General features: G+C 42.3%; 1 protein-coding gene across 1 annotated transcript in view; it reads left to right on the plus strand.

Annotated features, from left to right (window-relative positions):
- HS6ST2 (heparan sulfate 6-O-sulfotransferase 2) overlaps nt 1–12,631 on the plus strand; it is a gene marked incomplete at its 5' end in the record, with an annotated part of 43,475 nt that extends 30,844 nt beyond the window's left edge. Inside the window, one exon of the mRNA XM_008574678.1 lies at nt 10,358–12,631. Within this exon, the coding sequence (XP_008572900.1) occupies nt 10,358–11,267 (910 nt within the window). The remainder of the gene's footprint in view (nt 1–10,357) is intronic.
- Nucleotides 12,632–19,379: the final 6,748 nt, after the last annotated feature.

A 19,379-nucleotide genomic window follows, 5' to 3' on the forward strand; every position in this document is an offset into this window, starting at 1 on the left:
AAAAAAAAAAAAAAAAAAAAAAAAAAAAAAAATCAACCCAGGGCTCAAGAAAGGCAGCTTTCATTTAGGGGAAAACTTTCCCCCTGTGCTGTTCTGCAAAATAGCACAATGCTGCGAGCAGGCATTTTTCCTGACTAGGCTTCACCTAACGATTTCTCCAAAGCACACTCCAAGTGCCTGCCTGCCAGACGGCGCGTGTACAGCAGGCCCAGGTAAACAAGGGACTGGCTATAGCCGGCTCAAAATTACCTTAAATAATATTTGTTGACTGCCTATCATGTGAAAAAGGCCTGTTCCTCGATCCCTTGTCTCTCGATTCCTTGTGGAGGGCCCTATAGAAATTCCTTGTTCCTTGATTCCTTTTGGAGGGCCCTATAGAAATGATTCCATGTGTCTCCAGATTTCTCACAATCTGGAGATGGCAACAGGGCCAGCTAGCGGGTTCCCACATTTGTGAAATGAGCAGCTTGGGCTAAAATGGTTGCCAGCTGCACCCCTGCCCCCAAAACCCTCAGCTCTGAAGTACTTAGATCCCATCCCTAAGGTTCTGTAAGGGATTCCCCCAAAAAACCAAAATTGGCCCCCTCATTTCACATCCCAGCATATTCAACTGCCTCCGACTTCAGATTTCCTGCTCTAGTCAGGCCAGTTGTGCCCCGGCCTGTGGCTCCTGAGGTTGTGCTCTGGCCCAGGTGAACATGAGCAGCCCGGTGGGTGAGAGCACCCAAGCTGGACACTCAGACACACGTGGCAGTGAGGACGCAAAGATCACATGGCATCAGCTGGGGCAGCGGGTGAGAATTGGGGCTCAGGAATCACACAGACCTGACAAACAGTCACCAACTAGCTCTGATTTGGGGAAGGTTAAATAACACCTTTTAGCTGAATATCCTTATCTGTTTAAAACAATAGCAACAACCATAACGATAATAGTAACTGACATCTGTTGAGTGTTATGTTCCAAGCACGGTTCTAAGAACTTTACAGATACGAGTACATTATCTCATTTTGTCTTCAGAAAGACTCTATGGTTTTCCCCACATTTTATAAATGAGAAAAACAGAAGCACAGAGAGGTTATTTGCCCCAGATGGCACAGCTAGTAACTGCCACGGCTGGAATTTGAACCTAGGCAGTCTGGCTTTAGAATAGCATTGTCCAATAGAAATACATGCAAGACACATATGTAATTTTAAATCCTCTAGGACCAGTATTAAAAAATGAAAAGATACAAATGAAATTTAATTTGAATAATATATTTTATTTAATTGATATATCTCAAACTCTACCATTTCAACATGTACTCAGTATAAATAATAACTAATCAGTGATTTTTTCTCTTCCTCTAACTTTTGGAAATCATCTAAGCTTGAAAACACTGAAAGCACTTCTCAGTTTGGATTAGCCACGTTTCAAGAGCTCAGTATTCACATGCGGCTGGTGGCTACCTTATTGGACAACGCAGCTCTAGAACACACCCTATTAATTACACATACTGTGCCTAAAATGGAGGCTTCAGCACCTGTCGAAAGATTTTGTGAAAAAGCATCTAGCATAAGGTCTGGCACATTTCAGGCACCCATTAAGTCATGACTTTTATTAATCAGTGTCCTCTCTGTTGTGCTGTTTACTCATGTCAGAATGCCTCCCACCCTCCCCACCACAGATACTCACCACCACCACCAGACACACACCTAGTCAAATCCTTTCTATCATTTAGGGCCCGGCCAGTTTCCTCTCCCTCTTCTATGAAGCCTTCCTTGATGACAATAGCACACAGTAAACTCCCTCCTCCCTGACTCACTTTGCACTTACTGTCTGTATGACACAATTAGCATTTCACTATATTCTACCTTTACTCCCCCCCCCCCAACGCCCAACTCATTAAATTCTGGTCTTATCTCCCCAACTAAATTCTAAGCTTTTTGAAAGCAGACCCCCATACACATATGGCTTCCTCGCTATGCCTATAGCTCTAATGAAGGCAACTTTTAGGTCACCCAGGGGGAGAACTCAATGGCTTGTTTGGTGCATGCGAGACCTTGAGCCTCTTCCTAGTTGGTTTTGTATCCAGTAGACACTCTGCCTGGAATGGTTATGCCTTGCTAAGGCATCTAGTCAATCCCTTGAGAGAACCAGTGAAAGTCTTGATTGTCTCATAGATCCCTGGGCTCCCAAGGACTGGTCCTGCTGCCCACGTCTCGTGGGTTGTCCAGGGAGACTGGCTGAGTTATGAGCCACAGCATTTACTTGAAGGAAAAAGGAAAGGTTCAGTGTCTAGATCATTTAGGTCTTTCTAGTGTTGTGAAGACGATCAAATGAAACAATGGATGTCACTGTCTGTGAATGCAAGGGCTCACTGTTCTCAATAGATAAGGCATGACTCCCGAGCCACAAGACTGTGATGACAAATATACCAAAAACAACACATCTAAATGAGCGTCCGCCATTTCAAAGTAGTCCTGCTCGCACAATCCCACATTTCTTTTATGAGGCTGCTGCCACTGCTGATCACATTTATGGAACACCTCTTTGGAGACTGCCAATATGTAAGCCACACAGGAAAATCAGTTAAAACAGCAATTCCAGGGCTTGAAGGATGCAGTCCTGTCGGAGGCATATTTGCCTTTGATTCAATTTACTATACTTTTATTTAGTCTGTGCTCACATATTAATGTTGTTTGATCTGAAAATCATTCTCCTTGCTTCGACCTAGTCGTTTCTATGCAATGGGAGGATCCGTGCCGTAGGTTTAGATATCATTAGCTGAAGAAGGAGACCAGACCTTCAGCATTAATGACTCAATGTCATCTGAAGCCCCCACTGTCTGCAGAGTTTACTTAGGACCACCAACCACAATTCTTATTTTTCTACCACTCATCATTACTCCGAGAACAAGATGTGCAAAGGCTGAACTTTAAGAAAAAAAAAAATACAAAAGTAAGCTACAGGTATAATAAAATGTACACTCCTATTGATTTGGGCTAAGAATTTGTTTCCTTTCTTAAATTAACTTTTTATTGATCACTCCTATGACCTTCTTCCATTAAAAAAAAATGGCTTTGATATTTATTTCCCCTTTTAGTAGTGCAAGGGAAAACCTTACCGTGGCCTTTCGTGAACCAGAGGCATCAAAGGAAAGTAAATGTTTACAGCATAATCTCTAGAACTTTGCTCAGACAAAAAGTTCCCTGGATTTTCCCTAGACAGAAATAGGCATCCCCAGAGTTTCACCAAGGACTTCCAGGAGGAGCTCACCCTTGCTGTGGTGGTCTCACTTGGCTTGCCTACACTCTGGGTACCTTTTGAGATCTCTAAGAGACTTCTGATGTCTGAAGTCACATTCCTAAAACAGTGGTTCTTAAACTTGAGTTCATGTATGCATCACAATTTCCAGGAGAGCTTATTAAAACCCGGATTGCCAAGCCCCAACCCCTGATTCAGTAAGTTGGCCTAAAAATGTGCATTTTATTTTTTTATTAGCATATTCATTTTTACAAATCATAATTATTCTTTACGCCCCTCACCCGACCAATCACTCCCCAACCCAACTCCCTCCCTCCCCACCATCTCTAATATCCTTAGGTTTGTTCTCTCCTTCTGGAAGTTCAATGTATTGTTGTGGTCTTTTATTTCTTTCTTTGTATCTCAAACAACTACAGATAAAGCGACCATATACTCCAGCAATCCCACTACTGGGTATATATCCAAAGGAATAAAAATGTGCATTTCTAACAAGTTCCTAAATGATGCTGATGCTGCTGGTTCTGGGGCCACAGTCTGAGAACCAATTCTTTAGTTGGTTTGTAAAGCCAGAAGTCCTGGGTTCATGTCCCAACAATGGATGGGAAGAGTACAGATTCTGGAGTCAAAGAGAACCAGATTCAAGTGTGAACACCCCTACTTAACTTGAGGTGTGACCCTGGATCAAGCGATCTCTCTCTGAGGCTCAGTTTCTTCATCCTGAAAATGGGAATAATACTATACGATTCACAGAATTGTTGGCCTTGGATAGACCCAGTTCTACCCTCTTCCTTGCTTGTGGATCTCAACAACAACCATAGAATGTGCTGGGAATGCACTATCCTGAGACAGGGAGGAACTGCCTGAAACACCCCAGGCTTTGTTCTTCCCTCCCATGGTTGAATGTGCCATCCTAGGTAACTAACAGACACAAAAACAGCATCTACTAAAAACAGAGCCCAAGAATATTCCTAGCAGGTAGTTTGTTCTCAAGGGCTACTGGCAACTTGTGACCTGCGGGCAAGTTCTTGCCTCTCTGCAGCCCTTGATTTCCCACCTCTAAAGTGAAGGGTTTGACCTAGATGATTTGTTCTCTCAAAGGTTTCTTCTTGCTCTGACAAGTCTGGGATTCTGTGACTTAGAACTCAGGTACTTATAACAGAATATTAAAATAAGAACAAAAAAATATGGTTCTTGTTTTTATCCATTTATTATTTTTAATTTCCTTAAACTTTTGAGATATCTTTTAAACTGCGTTACTGCACAAAAAAGTCAGGGAAAACAGCTAAATATTACTAGATCTCCTTCACAGCTATATCACCTTATAATGCTCCATCACAGGTATAAAATGGTGTATCTGTAATTTAATAGTGACATCTAGTGGCTTCTCCTTATCAAAGATTATGATATGCATTTTCCTATTAGCTCATCTTCAGCTTTGCTGCTTCTGCTGCAGACATTTACTCTTCAACAATCTTTTATTAATCACTTACTTTATGTAAAACATTGTGTCATGCCTTGAGGAGCTTCCGTTGATAAATGATACATGGCCCCTACCCTCCCAGAGCTCATAGTCCAGTGGGGGAGGCAGAAGAATCACTAGACAATCACAGTACATCCTACAATGCATAGCCCCTGCAACAAAGAATCATTGAGCCCCAAATGTCAATAGTGCTAAGGTTGGGAAACCTTGCTCTATACTCTGTGCTCTGGATATGTAAAAGTACCCTTAATTTTCCAAATTGGTCCCAATCAATGACCCAGAGGCCCCTACCTTTGTATATTGAGTATCCAGTCTTTGGCGTGGCTTTTGTAGGTTACCTGGCAAACCCCTATGAAAGTCAACTCAAAGATTGCCTCCTCCTTGAAACCTTTCTTGGCCTCTCTGAGCAGAGTTAAGCACCCCCTTCTCTGCTTCAATTGCCCTGGGTGGATGAAGTCTCAACTGGGGGTGCCCCACTTTCCCTACAGCTGAGGGATCCCCATAGGTGGCCCATCCTGGGTTATATACCTCAGGAGCCACGTGACTAAGTGGGTAAAGCTTTGCAGGACATCCTGCTTCCATGGGAGGGAAGAACAAAGCCTGGGGTGTTTCAGGCAGTTCCTCCCTGTCTCAGGATAGTGCATTCCCAGCACATTCTATGGTTGTTGTTGAGATCCACAAGCAAGGAAGAGGGTAGAACTGGGTCTATCCAAGGCCAAGTGGAGAACTGTTCTGCAGGAGGCACCACGGGCATACAGAGGCACCGAACGGTCAGGCATTAAGTGAACTCAGGCAACTACTGGGGAGTCATGACTCCAATTTAAAAATGTGAAACCTGATCATTTTAATTAAGTGACACATTTGGTCACAAGATAGTCTTGTTCGATTACTACTAACTGAAACAGGCTGAATATAATTTTCCTGGGGCTGAGCTTGCCTCACTCATTTAGAATTAAATCAGTGCATTCAGCAGAACGATACAGGTTTATGTCAACCTGAAGGAGGATTTCCAGCAACTACCACAGACCTGCTCTCATCTGTGTCTTGTTTTGTTTTGATCAATGCCTGCATATAGGTATTGCCAACAGGAACAAGAAAATATGGAGAAGATATTGGGGGATATAATCAGAATCCAGATATAATTTGACACTCTTAGACTTACTTTAACAAGAAGTTAAGCAAGGCACAAATTAATGGCATCAGTCTAGAACAATGTAGATTGGGCTTCAAAAAGTCATACGTGTGATAGATTGAAACAATTTAGCTTACTGTGTGTCAGTGGCATGGCATGGCTGCCAAAAAGCTCTATGTAATCTGAGGCCACATTAAGAGAAATGGTATCAAGAATGAAGGAGGTGATAGACTGTCCCTTGACAGACTTTGTCATCTCATGTTCTGATAAAGTGGAATACATTCAGAGGCAAGCAACAGGATAGTGTTGGACCTTGAAGCAGTGTAGAAAATAGTTGAAAACCATATTCGGCATAAAGAAGAGAAGCCTCAGGGTACACAAATGCTGTCCTCAAATATCTGAAGCCTACACGAGTGGAATTAAAAACAGATCCCTAAGTAGATTCTCATGGTCTGAAGCTACTATTTTTCGTTGACTGTTTTCCTTTATCTTAAGCCCAGATCGCTCTCTCAGTGCTAGATCGGTCAGTGCTAGATCTGTCTCTGTAAGCGGATGTCCCACAGGCACCTCAAACCTTCCCCCAGAGACCTGCGAGGCATCCTTAACTCCTCCTCCACCCTCTCCCCTGCATGCATTTTGGCACCAAGTCTTGTTAATTCTTCCTCCTAAATATTTCTCTAGTCTGCCCCTCCTCCTCTTTTGCCTTGTCTTCTGCAGTAGCCACTTAACTAATTGCCCTAATTCCATCTCCACACACAGTCCTCAGCATGTCGTCCCCCTGCTTAAATCCATTCAAAGGTCTCTCTGTTGCCTGCAGAATTAAGTCTGAATTCGTTAACATGGCATCTGAGGCCTTCCACCACCAGGTCCCTGGCTACCTCTCCATCTTCAATTCCTGCCACGACTCCTTATTTACTCGGGAGATTTTTTAATGGGCTCTTCTCCCAAACAACAGGCTGGTGGATGCCTTTCTGCCTTTGCTCTTGCTGACCCTCCTGTCTCAAACTCCTTTACATTCTTCTTGCCTCTTCTAAGTCTTACTCTTTTTTTTATAACAAAGCTACAAAACCTTTCCCCTATCTTTAGGCCAGGCTAAAAATTGCCGCAAGGTGCTTTCATCTCACCCTGTACTTGTCCCAATCGTGAACAGCTCCTTATATTGAAATGCTTTCCTTAGGTTCCCATGTCTTATCCCTGTGTGTGTGCCCAGTGCCTGTCTCAGTGCCAGACACACATTAGGTGCTGAGAGTAAGCAAGTCTTGAGCTGAACTGAACGGGCCTGGCTACTGGAAGAGTCCCTGTTTGTGTCTGCTTGCCTCCCCAGCCACGTTCCCATCAGGCTGGGCTTTCACATTCTCAGTGGCTCTGGGTAGGAAGACTGCTTCTCTAGTAATTCCCTCAAAGCTCTTCCCTCAGAATAATGAGCATGCTACATCCTTTATTCAATTAAACCTTCAAGGTGTTATCGTTACCTGCCTTCCCACCCCCAAAACAGCATGCAATTTAGAAGGCCAGTGGACGCTGGAGACCTAGCCTTCAGCAGGCCTTCCTTTTCACCCATGGGATCATATTTTCAAGCAGCATCAAGTTTTTCCAATCGAGGCAGTCTGGGCTCCCAAGACTATTTTCCCTGGAAGAAGGGGGCTGTTGACGTTCAATGGATCTCCAGAGTCATTGTCATCTGAGTCTAGCTGTTATCACCAGAGCAGTGTGGGTGTGTGCGTGCGTGCGTGTGTGTGTGTGTGTGTGTGTGTGTGTGTGTACAGACCCTTCTAACTTCTCTGCTGCAATGATAATCCCTATAACATAGAGACCGAGGCTGCCCACGTTGGCCTGTCCTTATCTCATACAGGCACTATGCAACTTTGAGGTTGAAGTTGTACTGAAACCACACATCCATAACGTGAGAGACATTCTGAATATCTGCCTCTGTCTGTCTGTGTTGCAGCCTCTCTCTCTCCATGTGGGGGTGGTCTTACAAAACATTGATTCTAACACTAACTCTGGTGGTTATGAATCTAACTGCTCTGAAAGGCAAGGAGTTTTTAGGAAGGAGAGGCTCAGATTTGCACTGTGGTGCACTCTAAGAGTTACCAGAAGAGGTCACTGTAGACTTAAACCAATGAAACAAACTAGAGCAGGAGGACTGTCAGCTAAGCATGAAGGTGACTCCATAATGGGTGTTTAAAATACCCAGTAGCCTCCACATTACCATGCATACCTGGAAAAGTTGGTTGAAAGGTTAATCCAAATGTGTCACTGGACTTAATAAATTTCTCTTTTTTCCAGATAATGAGATTAATTGCCACTAAACTGTTGCCTCAGGCATAGCATAAAGGCTCAATGAATACGTACCGAGCGAATGAATGGATGAATGAATACCAAAACTAGGGGTGGAGGGAGAGAGCCCATGGGTCTAGTAGTCATCTTCGTTGGTAAAGGCTACGGGGGGGGGGGGAAGCTGCTACTCTTTGCCAGGGGGTCTTTACAGATAAATTTTGGTGGTACCAACAAGGTCAGGTCCTAGGAAAAGTAGTGAGTTAAGTGAAGGTGTTCTTGGCCATCCCCTCCACCTTTACTCTGAGAGACTTCTCTTGTGACAATGCTTGTTTATTCCAGAAAAAAGTATAAGGTAATAAAAGTTTTTTTCCATGATTTTGCAAGGCACTTGGAAGATTATTTAGAGTTTTTATATGATGAGGCATGTCCCCAACTTTCCCCTTCCTTTTTCCCAGAATAGTTCATTGAAAAAGCAATTAAAGGAGTTACTGAGATTCTGCTTTGTGCCAGGTATAAAGGCCAACGTGCAAACTGGAATGGATGGGGTGAGAGTTACCGAAGAATAGAACAGAGCTTCTAGCCTGGAAAACATAGAGTTTAAGTGGAAGGACAGACAAGGAATTGTAATTCAGTATCAAAAGTATTTTAACCAAGGCTAAATATGGAAGTGCTATGGCAACACAGAGGATGGCTGGCAGCAAGGAGTGGGGTACATTTTCTCAAAGGAGAGATGGTACTTGAACAGGGACTTGAAGGATGAGTACAATTTTCCAGTCAAAGAAAGATCGTGCCAGGCAGAAGAAATACCATGCACAGCACAGAGGCATAGAGGATAGATCTCAGGATGCCTGAGTTGCTAGAAGCTCAAGAGTTGGGAGAAATGCTTCCACACAGAACATCAGCCACCATTCTAGTCAGCCAGGTCATTGAATAGGTTCCCTCTGGCTCCTCGTATGTGCAGAGAGAACCACCATTGCCTCAGATGGGAATGAATAAACTTCAGAAAAATTGCAAGCCGGTTCCCAGGTTTCCTTTAAGAAACTAAATGCTAATATTCAGTGTTTATTGTTGTTTTCCTTCCACGGTATGCCCTTCCATGACCTCATCCTTCATCCACCGTACCTGAGTGGAAACTCATTTGTCACGAAAAGCACAATTACAGGATTGTTTCTCTCCTTGAGCGTGCCTGATCACATTATAGATCTTGATGTTTCTGGGGTGCGGTGCATGTGTGTGTGCTCACTGTGTGTGGGTGTAAGGGTGTCGGCGTGTGGTTGAAATGTTTGCTAGTCAGCTGTCTGAGCAAAGAACTTTATTCATCTGCAGCTCAAAGGAGAAGATAGCCACACAACGAAGCCTCCATACTTGCTAACATTCATGTGTCCTTTCAGTGGGTAAAGAAAAGGGACATTTTGGAACCGATACAGATAATTTTTCTATCCTGGAAATATTATCATGTGAGTGAAGGCTGAAACCAAGGTGGTAGCTTGCATATATGCCATTGACAGCTACCATGTCTATTTCAGTCAGTGACCAACCACACTGTTTATTTCTGGAGGCCTTGGGTTGCTCGGTCTCTCTCTACATTCCACTTCCATAACGTATGAGCTGTGATATTACTGCAGCAGCCAGCATCAAGCACATCATATCAGATGCTCTTTCAATGAGGTTTTGTTTTTTAAATAAGACATCCAGATTAGACTGGATATTGGAAAAATGCTTGTGCATATTTAATAAGAAAGATTAGAATTTCAGCTCACTTATCAACTGCATTTCACATCAATATGTCATTTTGCTTCCACTGCGTCTCCATTTCATGATCAGTTCATGGGGGGTGAGGAGTGGGGCGTAGAAAATAAAATAGCTGCCTGCTTAGCCAATGGTGTCACTGGGAAGATTTTGTCATTGGTTTGAAAGGGAGAAAAAGAGGGGAAGGGGGAAAGGGAATGAAAAACAAGGCCAATGTCTTGAGTTTAACCTCTTCGTACCTTCTTTAGCTGCAGCATCAGCGAATTGGGTGAAAGAATTAGCTATCTGGCCAGGCTAGTAGGACCCAGAGAGGGGACTGCAGCACGGTTCACAGAACAAATGCCACCAGATCCCTATCATTCCCCCTTTGCCTTCTTTACTGGCCAGTGACCATCATATATGCCATGCACCTCCCTGACTCCACCGTGTCACCCACATCTCTGACTGTCGATCTTTGTGCTTTGTCCATAGGAACTTCCACTACATCACCATTCTCCGAGACCCAGTGTCCCGATACTTGAGTGAGTGGAGGCATGTTCAGAGAGGGGCAACGTGGAAAGCATCCCTGCATGTCTGCGACGGAAGGCCCCCGACCTCTGAAGAGCTGCCCAGCTGCTACACTGGTGACGACTGGTCTGGCTGCCCCCTCAAAGAGTTCATGGACTGTCCCTATAATCTAGCCAACAACCGCCAGGTGCGCATGCTGTCTGACCTGACCCTAGTGGGCTGCTACAACCTTTCTGTCATGCCCGAAAAGCAAAGAAACAAGGTCCTTCTGGAAAGTGCCAAATCCAATCTGAAGCACATGGCGTTCTTTGGCCTTACAGAGTTTCAGCGGAAGACCCAATATCTGTTTGAGAAAACCTTCAACATGAACTTTATTTCGCCGTTTATCCAATATAATACCACTAGGGCTTCTAGTGTAGAGATCAGTGAGGAAACCCAAAAGCGTATTGAGGGACTGAATTTTCTGGATATGGAATTGTACAGCTATGCCAAAGACCTCTTTTTGCAAAGGTATCAGTTTATGAGGCAGAAGGAGCATCAGGAGGCCAGGCAGAAGCGTCAGGAACAACGCAAATTTCTGAAAGGCAGGTTCCTTCAGACCCATTTCCAGAGCCAGAGTCAGGGCCAGATCCAGAATCTGAGTCAGAATGAGAGTCAGAACCCAAATCCGAATGCCAATCATAATCTGACTCAGAATCTGATTCAGAATCGGACTCAGAATCTGATTCAGAATCGGACTCAGAGTTCAAGTTTGAATGTGAGCCAGAAGGAGAACAGGGAAAGCCAGAAGCAGAATCCAGGCCAAGAGCAGAATGACAGCAACACCAGCAATGGCACCAATGACTACATAGGCAGTGTAGAGAAATGGCGCTAAATGGCTCAGAAGGGCGCCACGAAAAAGATGGCCTATCTTAAAAGATATAAAAGTGTCCAAACCCTTAGGAAACCCTGCTTCCTTAATTTGGGGAGTTAAAAAGTTTAGATGTTGCCTTTACAGTTGCCTTTCAATTCAGTGTTATACTGTGTGTGGGTAAAGCCAATCTCAACATAGAATTAAATTGTCTTTTTTTAGTTGAACTATTTATGAAATCCAAAAGCCAAACCAGACTCACCAGAAATTGCTGTTTAGATTTATTAAGAAGTTCTTAAATTAGTTATGGAGACAAAATGAAAAGGTAAAATGTGACCATTTAATTTATGGCTCAGAAATGGACTTGAACATATTTAGGATACGCTGTTAAAACCCAATCTTGGAAACAAACCTTTTTTCTAGGGGTAAGCATACGTATAAACAAAAAATGACTAAAATGAAACACAAAACCTTTGTTTGTTTCCCTGGTTTTTAACAAGGAATCTATTTAAATAGAATAACAATGCATGATAAATTTTACCAAACTACAGAAAATGAAAAAAATCCTCTCCCAAACATGGGTTGTTTTGTGTAAAAATTATTGGCTTTTCAAAGTAGAACAGGACTCATATCTTGTTATTCAGGAGATGTTGAAAATTTTAAACTTTTTCTACCTTCTGCCGTCTAAAGGTTTGAAACAGGGTGTATCTCATATTAAAACACTTTTTTTTTTCCTCCAAATGGAATACCAATGTCAAGATCGGATTTCCAGACGCTTGCAGGGCACTGTAATTTCAACAATTCTGGAATCTTTTGGGCGCTGCTTCTCATTCATTTTAAGCTTCTCCAAGTTGTGCTCATTCCAAACTAACCCGTGTATAGAATCTTTCTTCATCATCTAAATGGTGTGTTGCTGAATTTATTGTGGTATATAATCCTGGATTAAAGTCAGGACTTTCTTTCTATAGAATTGTCTTATCCATGTTTGTATAGTGAGGTCCTTATCAAGAAACTCTTGAACAGGATAATGTGTCTAAAAATATTGCTGAAGTTATTCTTGATCAGATAAAATTGAACCTGAATGTGAACTGTTATTTACTTTTTGTACATCTTTATTGTAATGTTTCCAGTTGGGCTGGTTATTTCTAATCCATTAGTTCTTTTTCATGTTGACAGATTTGTAGACAATTATAAGAGAGGAAAAAAAAGGTAAAATAAACATTATAATAGCCAGTGTTATTCAATAACACCAAAAGCTGTACCTAGATACTTTGGGTTAACCCTTCCACCAGGTTTTGACTTCAGAAAGAACAAAAGTACAGAGTGTCCTGCAGTGAGGTTAAGTATCAGGAACACATGAGTTGAGGAGATGGATTTCGTAGAGTATGCAAAAATACTTGTTTGAGCAAGGTAAAAAGAAGTGTTTAACGCACTGTGCTGTCAAGTGTCATGATTCTGGGCAGTTTCCATTTTAAACGTTCGTACAGACTTACGCTAACACCCTGGCTATCAATCAAACAAGGTGACTATAAGTGGCATTTATGTTTTCAAAAGGGACATGCTTCAAAGTGTGACCATAAAGTCACATCTTCTGCAATCTGCTAGTGTGCATGATCTAGTTTCATCTGTAATAATATTGCCACAAGCTGGACAAGAAGCTGAGCATTTGAGTTTAAAATGGATTTTCTTGATTCTGAGCTGGTTTCAATATTTCTAGCTTTTGTTTCGTCTGACAGTATTGCAATCCTGAGAATTCTGAGACCTAAAAAACTGAAGGGAAATTTTTTTAAAAATACATCTTGAAGTTGAAGTGTTTTAGAGTGAAACTATTTTGTGTACATTGTGTTTTTAAAATATTCTGTAGATCACTATGGTATTTCAATTTTGTTTAGTTTTAATTGAAAATGTTTGCTCTTAAAACTGATAGGTACTGTTGGAAAGCAGGCTGAAGCCTGAGCCAGTGGAAAAGCTTGTTACAGAAAAAACATTTTGTGTTATTGCTGTGGTGTGCATGGTTTGCAGAGATTAAATGTATTTTCTCTGTCTATACTGGTTATTGTATATAGGGGATGTTATAAATATACATTTTTGTCATCATCATGTAAATCTCATGATTTCAATTGTAAACATCTGTCCAATGGTGTAGCTTTACAAACCATTCACTGAGTTTGTGTAATTTAACAATAGATGTGAAATAAAGTTTAAATTGCAGGCTCTGAGTAATTCCATCATTTCAAGGTTTGCAGCCACTAGACATTGTGACATCACAGACCAGAACAGAGTCCTTTTTTTCACAAGGAATTTCTTGTTTTCCTCTTGACAGCCAGGTATGGAAATGAGATAGCCCATTCTAATCCCCCACACTAAAGTGGCCTTAATTTGAGGTACTTTCTTCTGGGAGTCCATGTTTTGGTTAAAATAAAGGTGTCTATGCACGATAGGTTTGCTGTGCAAATGAAATATGCATAGGTTTTAATTTAAATGTGATTAAATTAGATACTTGCATACCTAAGAGAATGCAGGAAGGGAAAATAGCACTCTTTGTTTCTTATCTTTCCCCTCTATCCACAGGGTAGAACTTAAAGGTAAGCATTAATGTATTGGCTTTTAAAATCATGAGAATGATTTTGTTTGTGTTCAGTGCACACATTTTTCCAAATAAACTCTGTGATTAGGACCTTAGGCAGGATGATTTGTCCTTGCCCTTTTCCAAAGGGACATTAGATATCAGTTCCAAGGGATTAGAAGGAAAAAAGTTACAAATTTAGGAGGGAGGTTTAAGTATCCTCAGCCTGTAAACTATTTATACTTAATGAGGTTTTGCCCAACAACTGCTTATTGAGCAATAATTGGGTGGCCAAAGTTCCTGATTGTATGAAGGTCCCCTGGCCTTTTTGGAGGAACTGTAAAGAGAAACATGGAGGTCAAGACCTTGAAATATTTAGGAAATAAAGGTTGGTTTCCGTATCCCTTAAGGAGGTATTTTAGTCTGTTTTCTGTTGCTGAGAACAGAACACCTGAAACCAGGTGATGTATAAACAGAATTTATTTCTTATGGTTCTTGAGGCTGGAAAGTCCAAGGTCAAGGGGGCACATCTGGTGAGGGCCTTCTTCTTGGTGGGGACTCTCTGAGGAGTTCTGAAGCAGCACAGGGGCTGAGCAAGAGCTTGCGCCTGCTCGCTTGCTTTCCTTATAAAGCCAGTGAGTGCCACTCCTGTGATAACCCACTTATCCATTAACCCATTAATCTATGAACAGAGTAACCCGTTTATGAGGGCATAACCCTCACGATCCAATCACCTCCCAAAGGCCCACTTGGCAACGTGCCATGTTTGAGATCAACCTCCCACATGAGCTTTGGAGGGGACGGACATTCAGACCATAGCAGGAGGTTAGGTATTCTTGGAGAGCAGGGTACTCTCACCATAAGGGGGAGAAGGTAGGAGAACTAACTGCACCTTACTTCAGGACACAAGATCAGGGTTGGCTGCTAAGGAAATAGGCTACTGAGGTAGCCCAGAGAGGAGCTATGATGAAGAAATGACTAATTGGCTCAGTTCCTAAGGACTTTGTTAGGATTCTCAGTAGGAATTATGACCAAGCGAGAGCAGGGTTACCTTTGGAAGGTGGGGTCGAAAAGAGCTGTCACACTTGGAGGCATCGTTTCCTTCTATGGGGAATGAGAAGAAGCATAAAAGCAGCACACGGCGGGCTTGGGACAGTAACAGTCTCACCATGTCTGAGACGCAGAAGAGAGCCCCGGCATAGTCCAGGCTGGTGATGTGCAGCCCACAGCTTTCTTGCATTGTCCTAAAGATACTGTTCCTGACACTTGAAGGTTGGAAAGGGTGGGGACTAGGGTATTCCTTCAGCACAAGCAGCCATCAGCAGTTGGCTGGGAGTTCCCTCGCTCTTGTCTTCGCTAGGGATTAAACTAAGCAAACACAAAAAGTGGTTGTTTTGTAGAAAATGTTAAAAGAAACAAAGTGTATGCTGACTCCCAACGTAATACCCTGGGATTGTGGGATAAAGTGCTCCTAATCTCTCACATGGCAGTTAGACCTGACAGTTGTAATTGTCAAGGGAATTTGAACAACACCTCAAAAATTGCAAAGTACCTCACTCGGACGTTCACAAATGTGCAAAGCCCTCAAAATTTCAGGAGAAAACATTCCTGAACACAAATCAGCTGTTTCTCAATACAAATGACACTGTTCTGAACAGCTAGAGCAAGGGTCCAAAAATTACTGCCCTGGGATCAAATGCAGCCCTCTGTCTGCTTTTGTAGATAAAATGTTATTGGAACACAGCAAGCCCATTTATTTGCATATTTTCTCTGGCCGATCTCATGCTACCACAGTGGGAGTAGTTGCAACAGAGATCTCATGGCCCGAGAAGCCTAAAATATTTATTTTCTTGTTCTTTAGAGAAAAAAAGTTGGTCAATACCAGAGCTAGAGAGCCAAAGTTTCCTAGACATTGAAAACTTGGCAGAGCTTATAATGATCTCAGAGTCTGAGAGAGTAGAGAGGTGTGAATCAAACAGCATAATTCCCAGTAACAGCACCACAAACAGCATTTTTTGAATACCTACTACATGATAGTTGTTGCATTGGGCCTGAGAGCGGGGAGAGCCTGATCTTTTCTCTCAGGATTGAGGATATCCAAGCCAAATGCTGTGTCAGTGAGTACAGGTAAAAAATGGAGTAGTCTTAGATATTTGATGTTTACCAGGTCCTTGGAATAGGTACGTGTGTGTGTCTGTGTGTGTCTGATCATATGCTTGTAAAAATTAAACCAATATATAAGTATGTAAAGTACAAGTAAAATTACCTATACTGGGCCGGCCCGGTGGCGCACTGCTACAGTGCGCCGCTTGGGAGCGAAGCGGCGCTCCCACCGAGGGTTCGGATCCCACATACAGACTGGCCGCTCACTGGCTGAGCGAGGTGCGGGCGTGACGCCGAGGGTTGCGATCCCGTTGCCGGTCACGAAAAAAGACAAAAAGGAAAAAAAAAAATTACCTATACAACTCCCACTCCCCCAAATAACTACTGTCAAGATATTTTCTAGACCTCCTTAACCAATTCACATTCAAATATAATATAGCTCCCTCTCTCTCGCCCCTTCCCTTTTTCTCTCTCTCTTCCCACACCCACACGTAGAATATTCATTAAAAAGATGAAACCATATTGTTCTCATTGTTACTCAATTTCCTTTTTTTAAAAAAGCTCAGTAGTGTATCATGGTTTTCCTTCCTGAACAGGAATATAGTGGGGTCTGCCCTGCCCTCAAAGCTCATTCCTGCTGATGTCATAGGTTGAGAATACAGGCTCCAGATACATACTGCCTGGGTTTGAATCCTGGCTCCACTGCTTATCAGCTCTGTGACTTTGGGACAATTACTAACCTGTTCGTGCCTCAGTTTCCTCACCTGTGAATGGAGACAATAAGAGTACAATTTCAGAAGGTTGTTGAGATAATTAAATGAGTTGATATATACATGTCTGTGGGGTACAGCATTGCATATCAATACCCATGTGCAATATGTGATGCTCAAATCAGGATAATTAGTATATTCAACATTACATAATGTAATCCTTTCTTGTGGCCCTTTACCAATTTCTCACTAACCCTCTTTCACCTCCCCCTTTACCTCCTCTGGTGGCCTCAGTTCTGTTCTCTCCTTCTGAAAGTTCAAATATTGTGATTGTTGTTTATTTGTTTCTTTTTTGTTTATTTTCTTTAGATCCCACTTATATGAATGAAGACGTGATATTTCTCTTTCTGTGCCTGGCTTATTTCACGTAAAATAATTTTCTCCAAGCTCATCCATGTTGCTGTGAATGGCAGAATTTGATTCCTCTTTATGGCAGAGTAATAATCCATTGTGTATATATGCCACATTTTCCTTATCCAGTCATCTGTTAGTGGACATTTAGTTGGTTCCATAGCCTTATTATTATAAGTAGAGCTGTGATGAACATGGGAGTGCAGGTGTCCCTTCAACATGATGATTTCCATTCCTTTGGGTATATACCCAGCAGTGGGATTGCTGGGCCATATGGCAGTTCTGTCTGTAGTTGTTTGAGGAAACTCCATACAGTTTTCTATAATGGCTGCACCAATTTATAGTCCCACCAACAGTGTAGAAGAGTTCCCCTTTCTCCATATCTTTGTCAGCATTCGTTATTCTCTGACTTTTTGGTAATAGCCGGTCTAACTGGCATGAGATGGTATTTCATTGTGGTTTTGATTTGCATTTTCCTGATGCTTAGTGATGTGTTAATATTTGTAAAGCACTCAGCACAGTGCCTGGCATGAAATAAACCTCATATGTGTTTCATAGTATTATCACTATCTTATTACTGTTAGCATGAAGGCCGGATGTCTGCTGAATCCCCATGTCTTCAGTAGCTAAAACTGACTCTGAGATCAAGAGTTGAAAATATTGGCAAGAAAATAAGCAAAAGAAATAGTCCTATTGTGACTAATTTAAAAAAAAAAAAACAACTTCGAAAAAATGAGTACATTTCAAATGTAACATAATCAAATGCATTAAGACCTTTCCTAACGTGTACATCTGAGCTTTGAATGTAGCTAATAACAGAAATGTTCTGAAAGATCTAATCTGCAAAATGCCAAGTGAGTCACAGATACAATGAAAGTGCATTAGCTGATGTCCCTGGCTGATTTGGGACCTACTTGATCACGCTCAGCCAAGGATGACTCACTTCCTACCCCCTTCCTTTTCCACCCACCTCTCCACCCAACCTTGCCAGAGTATGAGCCTGTCCGCCTGTGAGATGAGAGGGCTGAGAAAGGGTAGCTGCCTCCTTCCCAGGTCTGGCTTAGCTCCTGGAATTCCCACACTCCGTGTCTCTACTCTGGGTTAAAGCAGAGTGTCTAGAAGACACTATAAAATGCATATATGCCACCTAGGAGGGAGGCGGGAGAGTAACCCATTAAAAATTAGCACATATTAGTTAATCAGATTAATAGTCATGAAGGACCCTCAGGGAAGGGGACCCACAGGCCTTGTAAATTCAGGTAGCTCACTTCTCTTTAAAAAAAGAAAAGAAAAGGAACGTTTGCTTTCATCCCATTTGAATTTTAAAATTTTAGTGTTGTTGCCTTTAGGACAGGATAAGGTTCAATAACCCTCATAAAATCTCATTGAGTTGTATAAATTTTATATTCATTACACCTGGTTAAATCTTGTGACTTCACTAATCTTGGCAAGATTTAACGATGCCTTAACTAGGCCTAAGAAAAGTTTAACAGTTTTTGTGACTTCAAAATGCTCTACCGGCTTTCATGTGACTTATGAGGACCTGAGAGGAACTGTCATCTTAAAAGATAGTGCCATACCGTAGCTTGATAGGACCTAATGAGCCAACTTGAGCCAATCCTAATCAACCTTTTCATGGGGTAATCCAAAATACAAAAGGGTGGGTTTTTTCTCAGGCCCAAAGGCGGTCTTCTGTACCTGAAACTAACTAGAACAAAATCATGCATCCATTAAAGCCCTTGAAATTACATGGCAAAAGCTTCACAAATCCGATCAAATTTAAAAAGGCAGATTCCCAGGGCCCCACCGCAGGTGTTCTGAATCAGAATCTGTGGGGCGTAAAGTGAGCGACTCTGCTGTCTCAGTCAGATCCCAAGTGATTCTACGGTGCTCACATAAGTTGGAGAGCTACTGTCTTAAACCATAGGTCTGATCACAGCACTACACTCATCAGAAAACACTGGAGCTCTTCACTGTCTGTAGATTGCACTCTACACTCAACTAAAGGCACAAAGCTCTCTACAATCCAAACCCCACTCTCTTCCCAGGCCCACTATTGAAAAACCATCCCACATGTATTTTTGCTTCAAGCTAAAGTTCTCTATTCCTTGTCCCTAGGCATGGATCTTCCAAAATGAATTTGAATAGGAGTTTATAAGGTACCATTGAGTCTCACGGGCTATATAAAATCTTAGTAGGCAGATTGCTATCTTAATAGAGTTTTTTTTTTCCTTTTTGTCTTTTTTCGTGACCGGCAATGGATCACAACCCTCAGTGTCGCGCCCGTACCGGACCGGGACCGGCAACGGGATCGCAACCCTCGGTGTTGTGCCCGCACCTCGCTCA

This window comes from Galeopterus variegatus, unplaced genomic scaffold, assembly GCF_000696425.1.
Source record: "Galeopterus variegatus unplaced genomic scaffold, G_variegatus-3.0.2 Scaffold1087, whole genome shotgun sequence".
NCBI classification, from domain to species: Eukaryota; Metazoa; Chordata; class Mammalia; order Dermoptera; family Cynocephalidae; genus Galeopterus; species Galeopterus variegatus.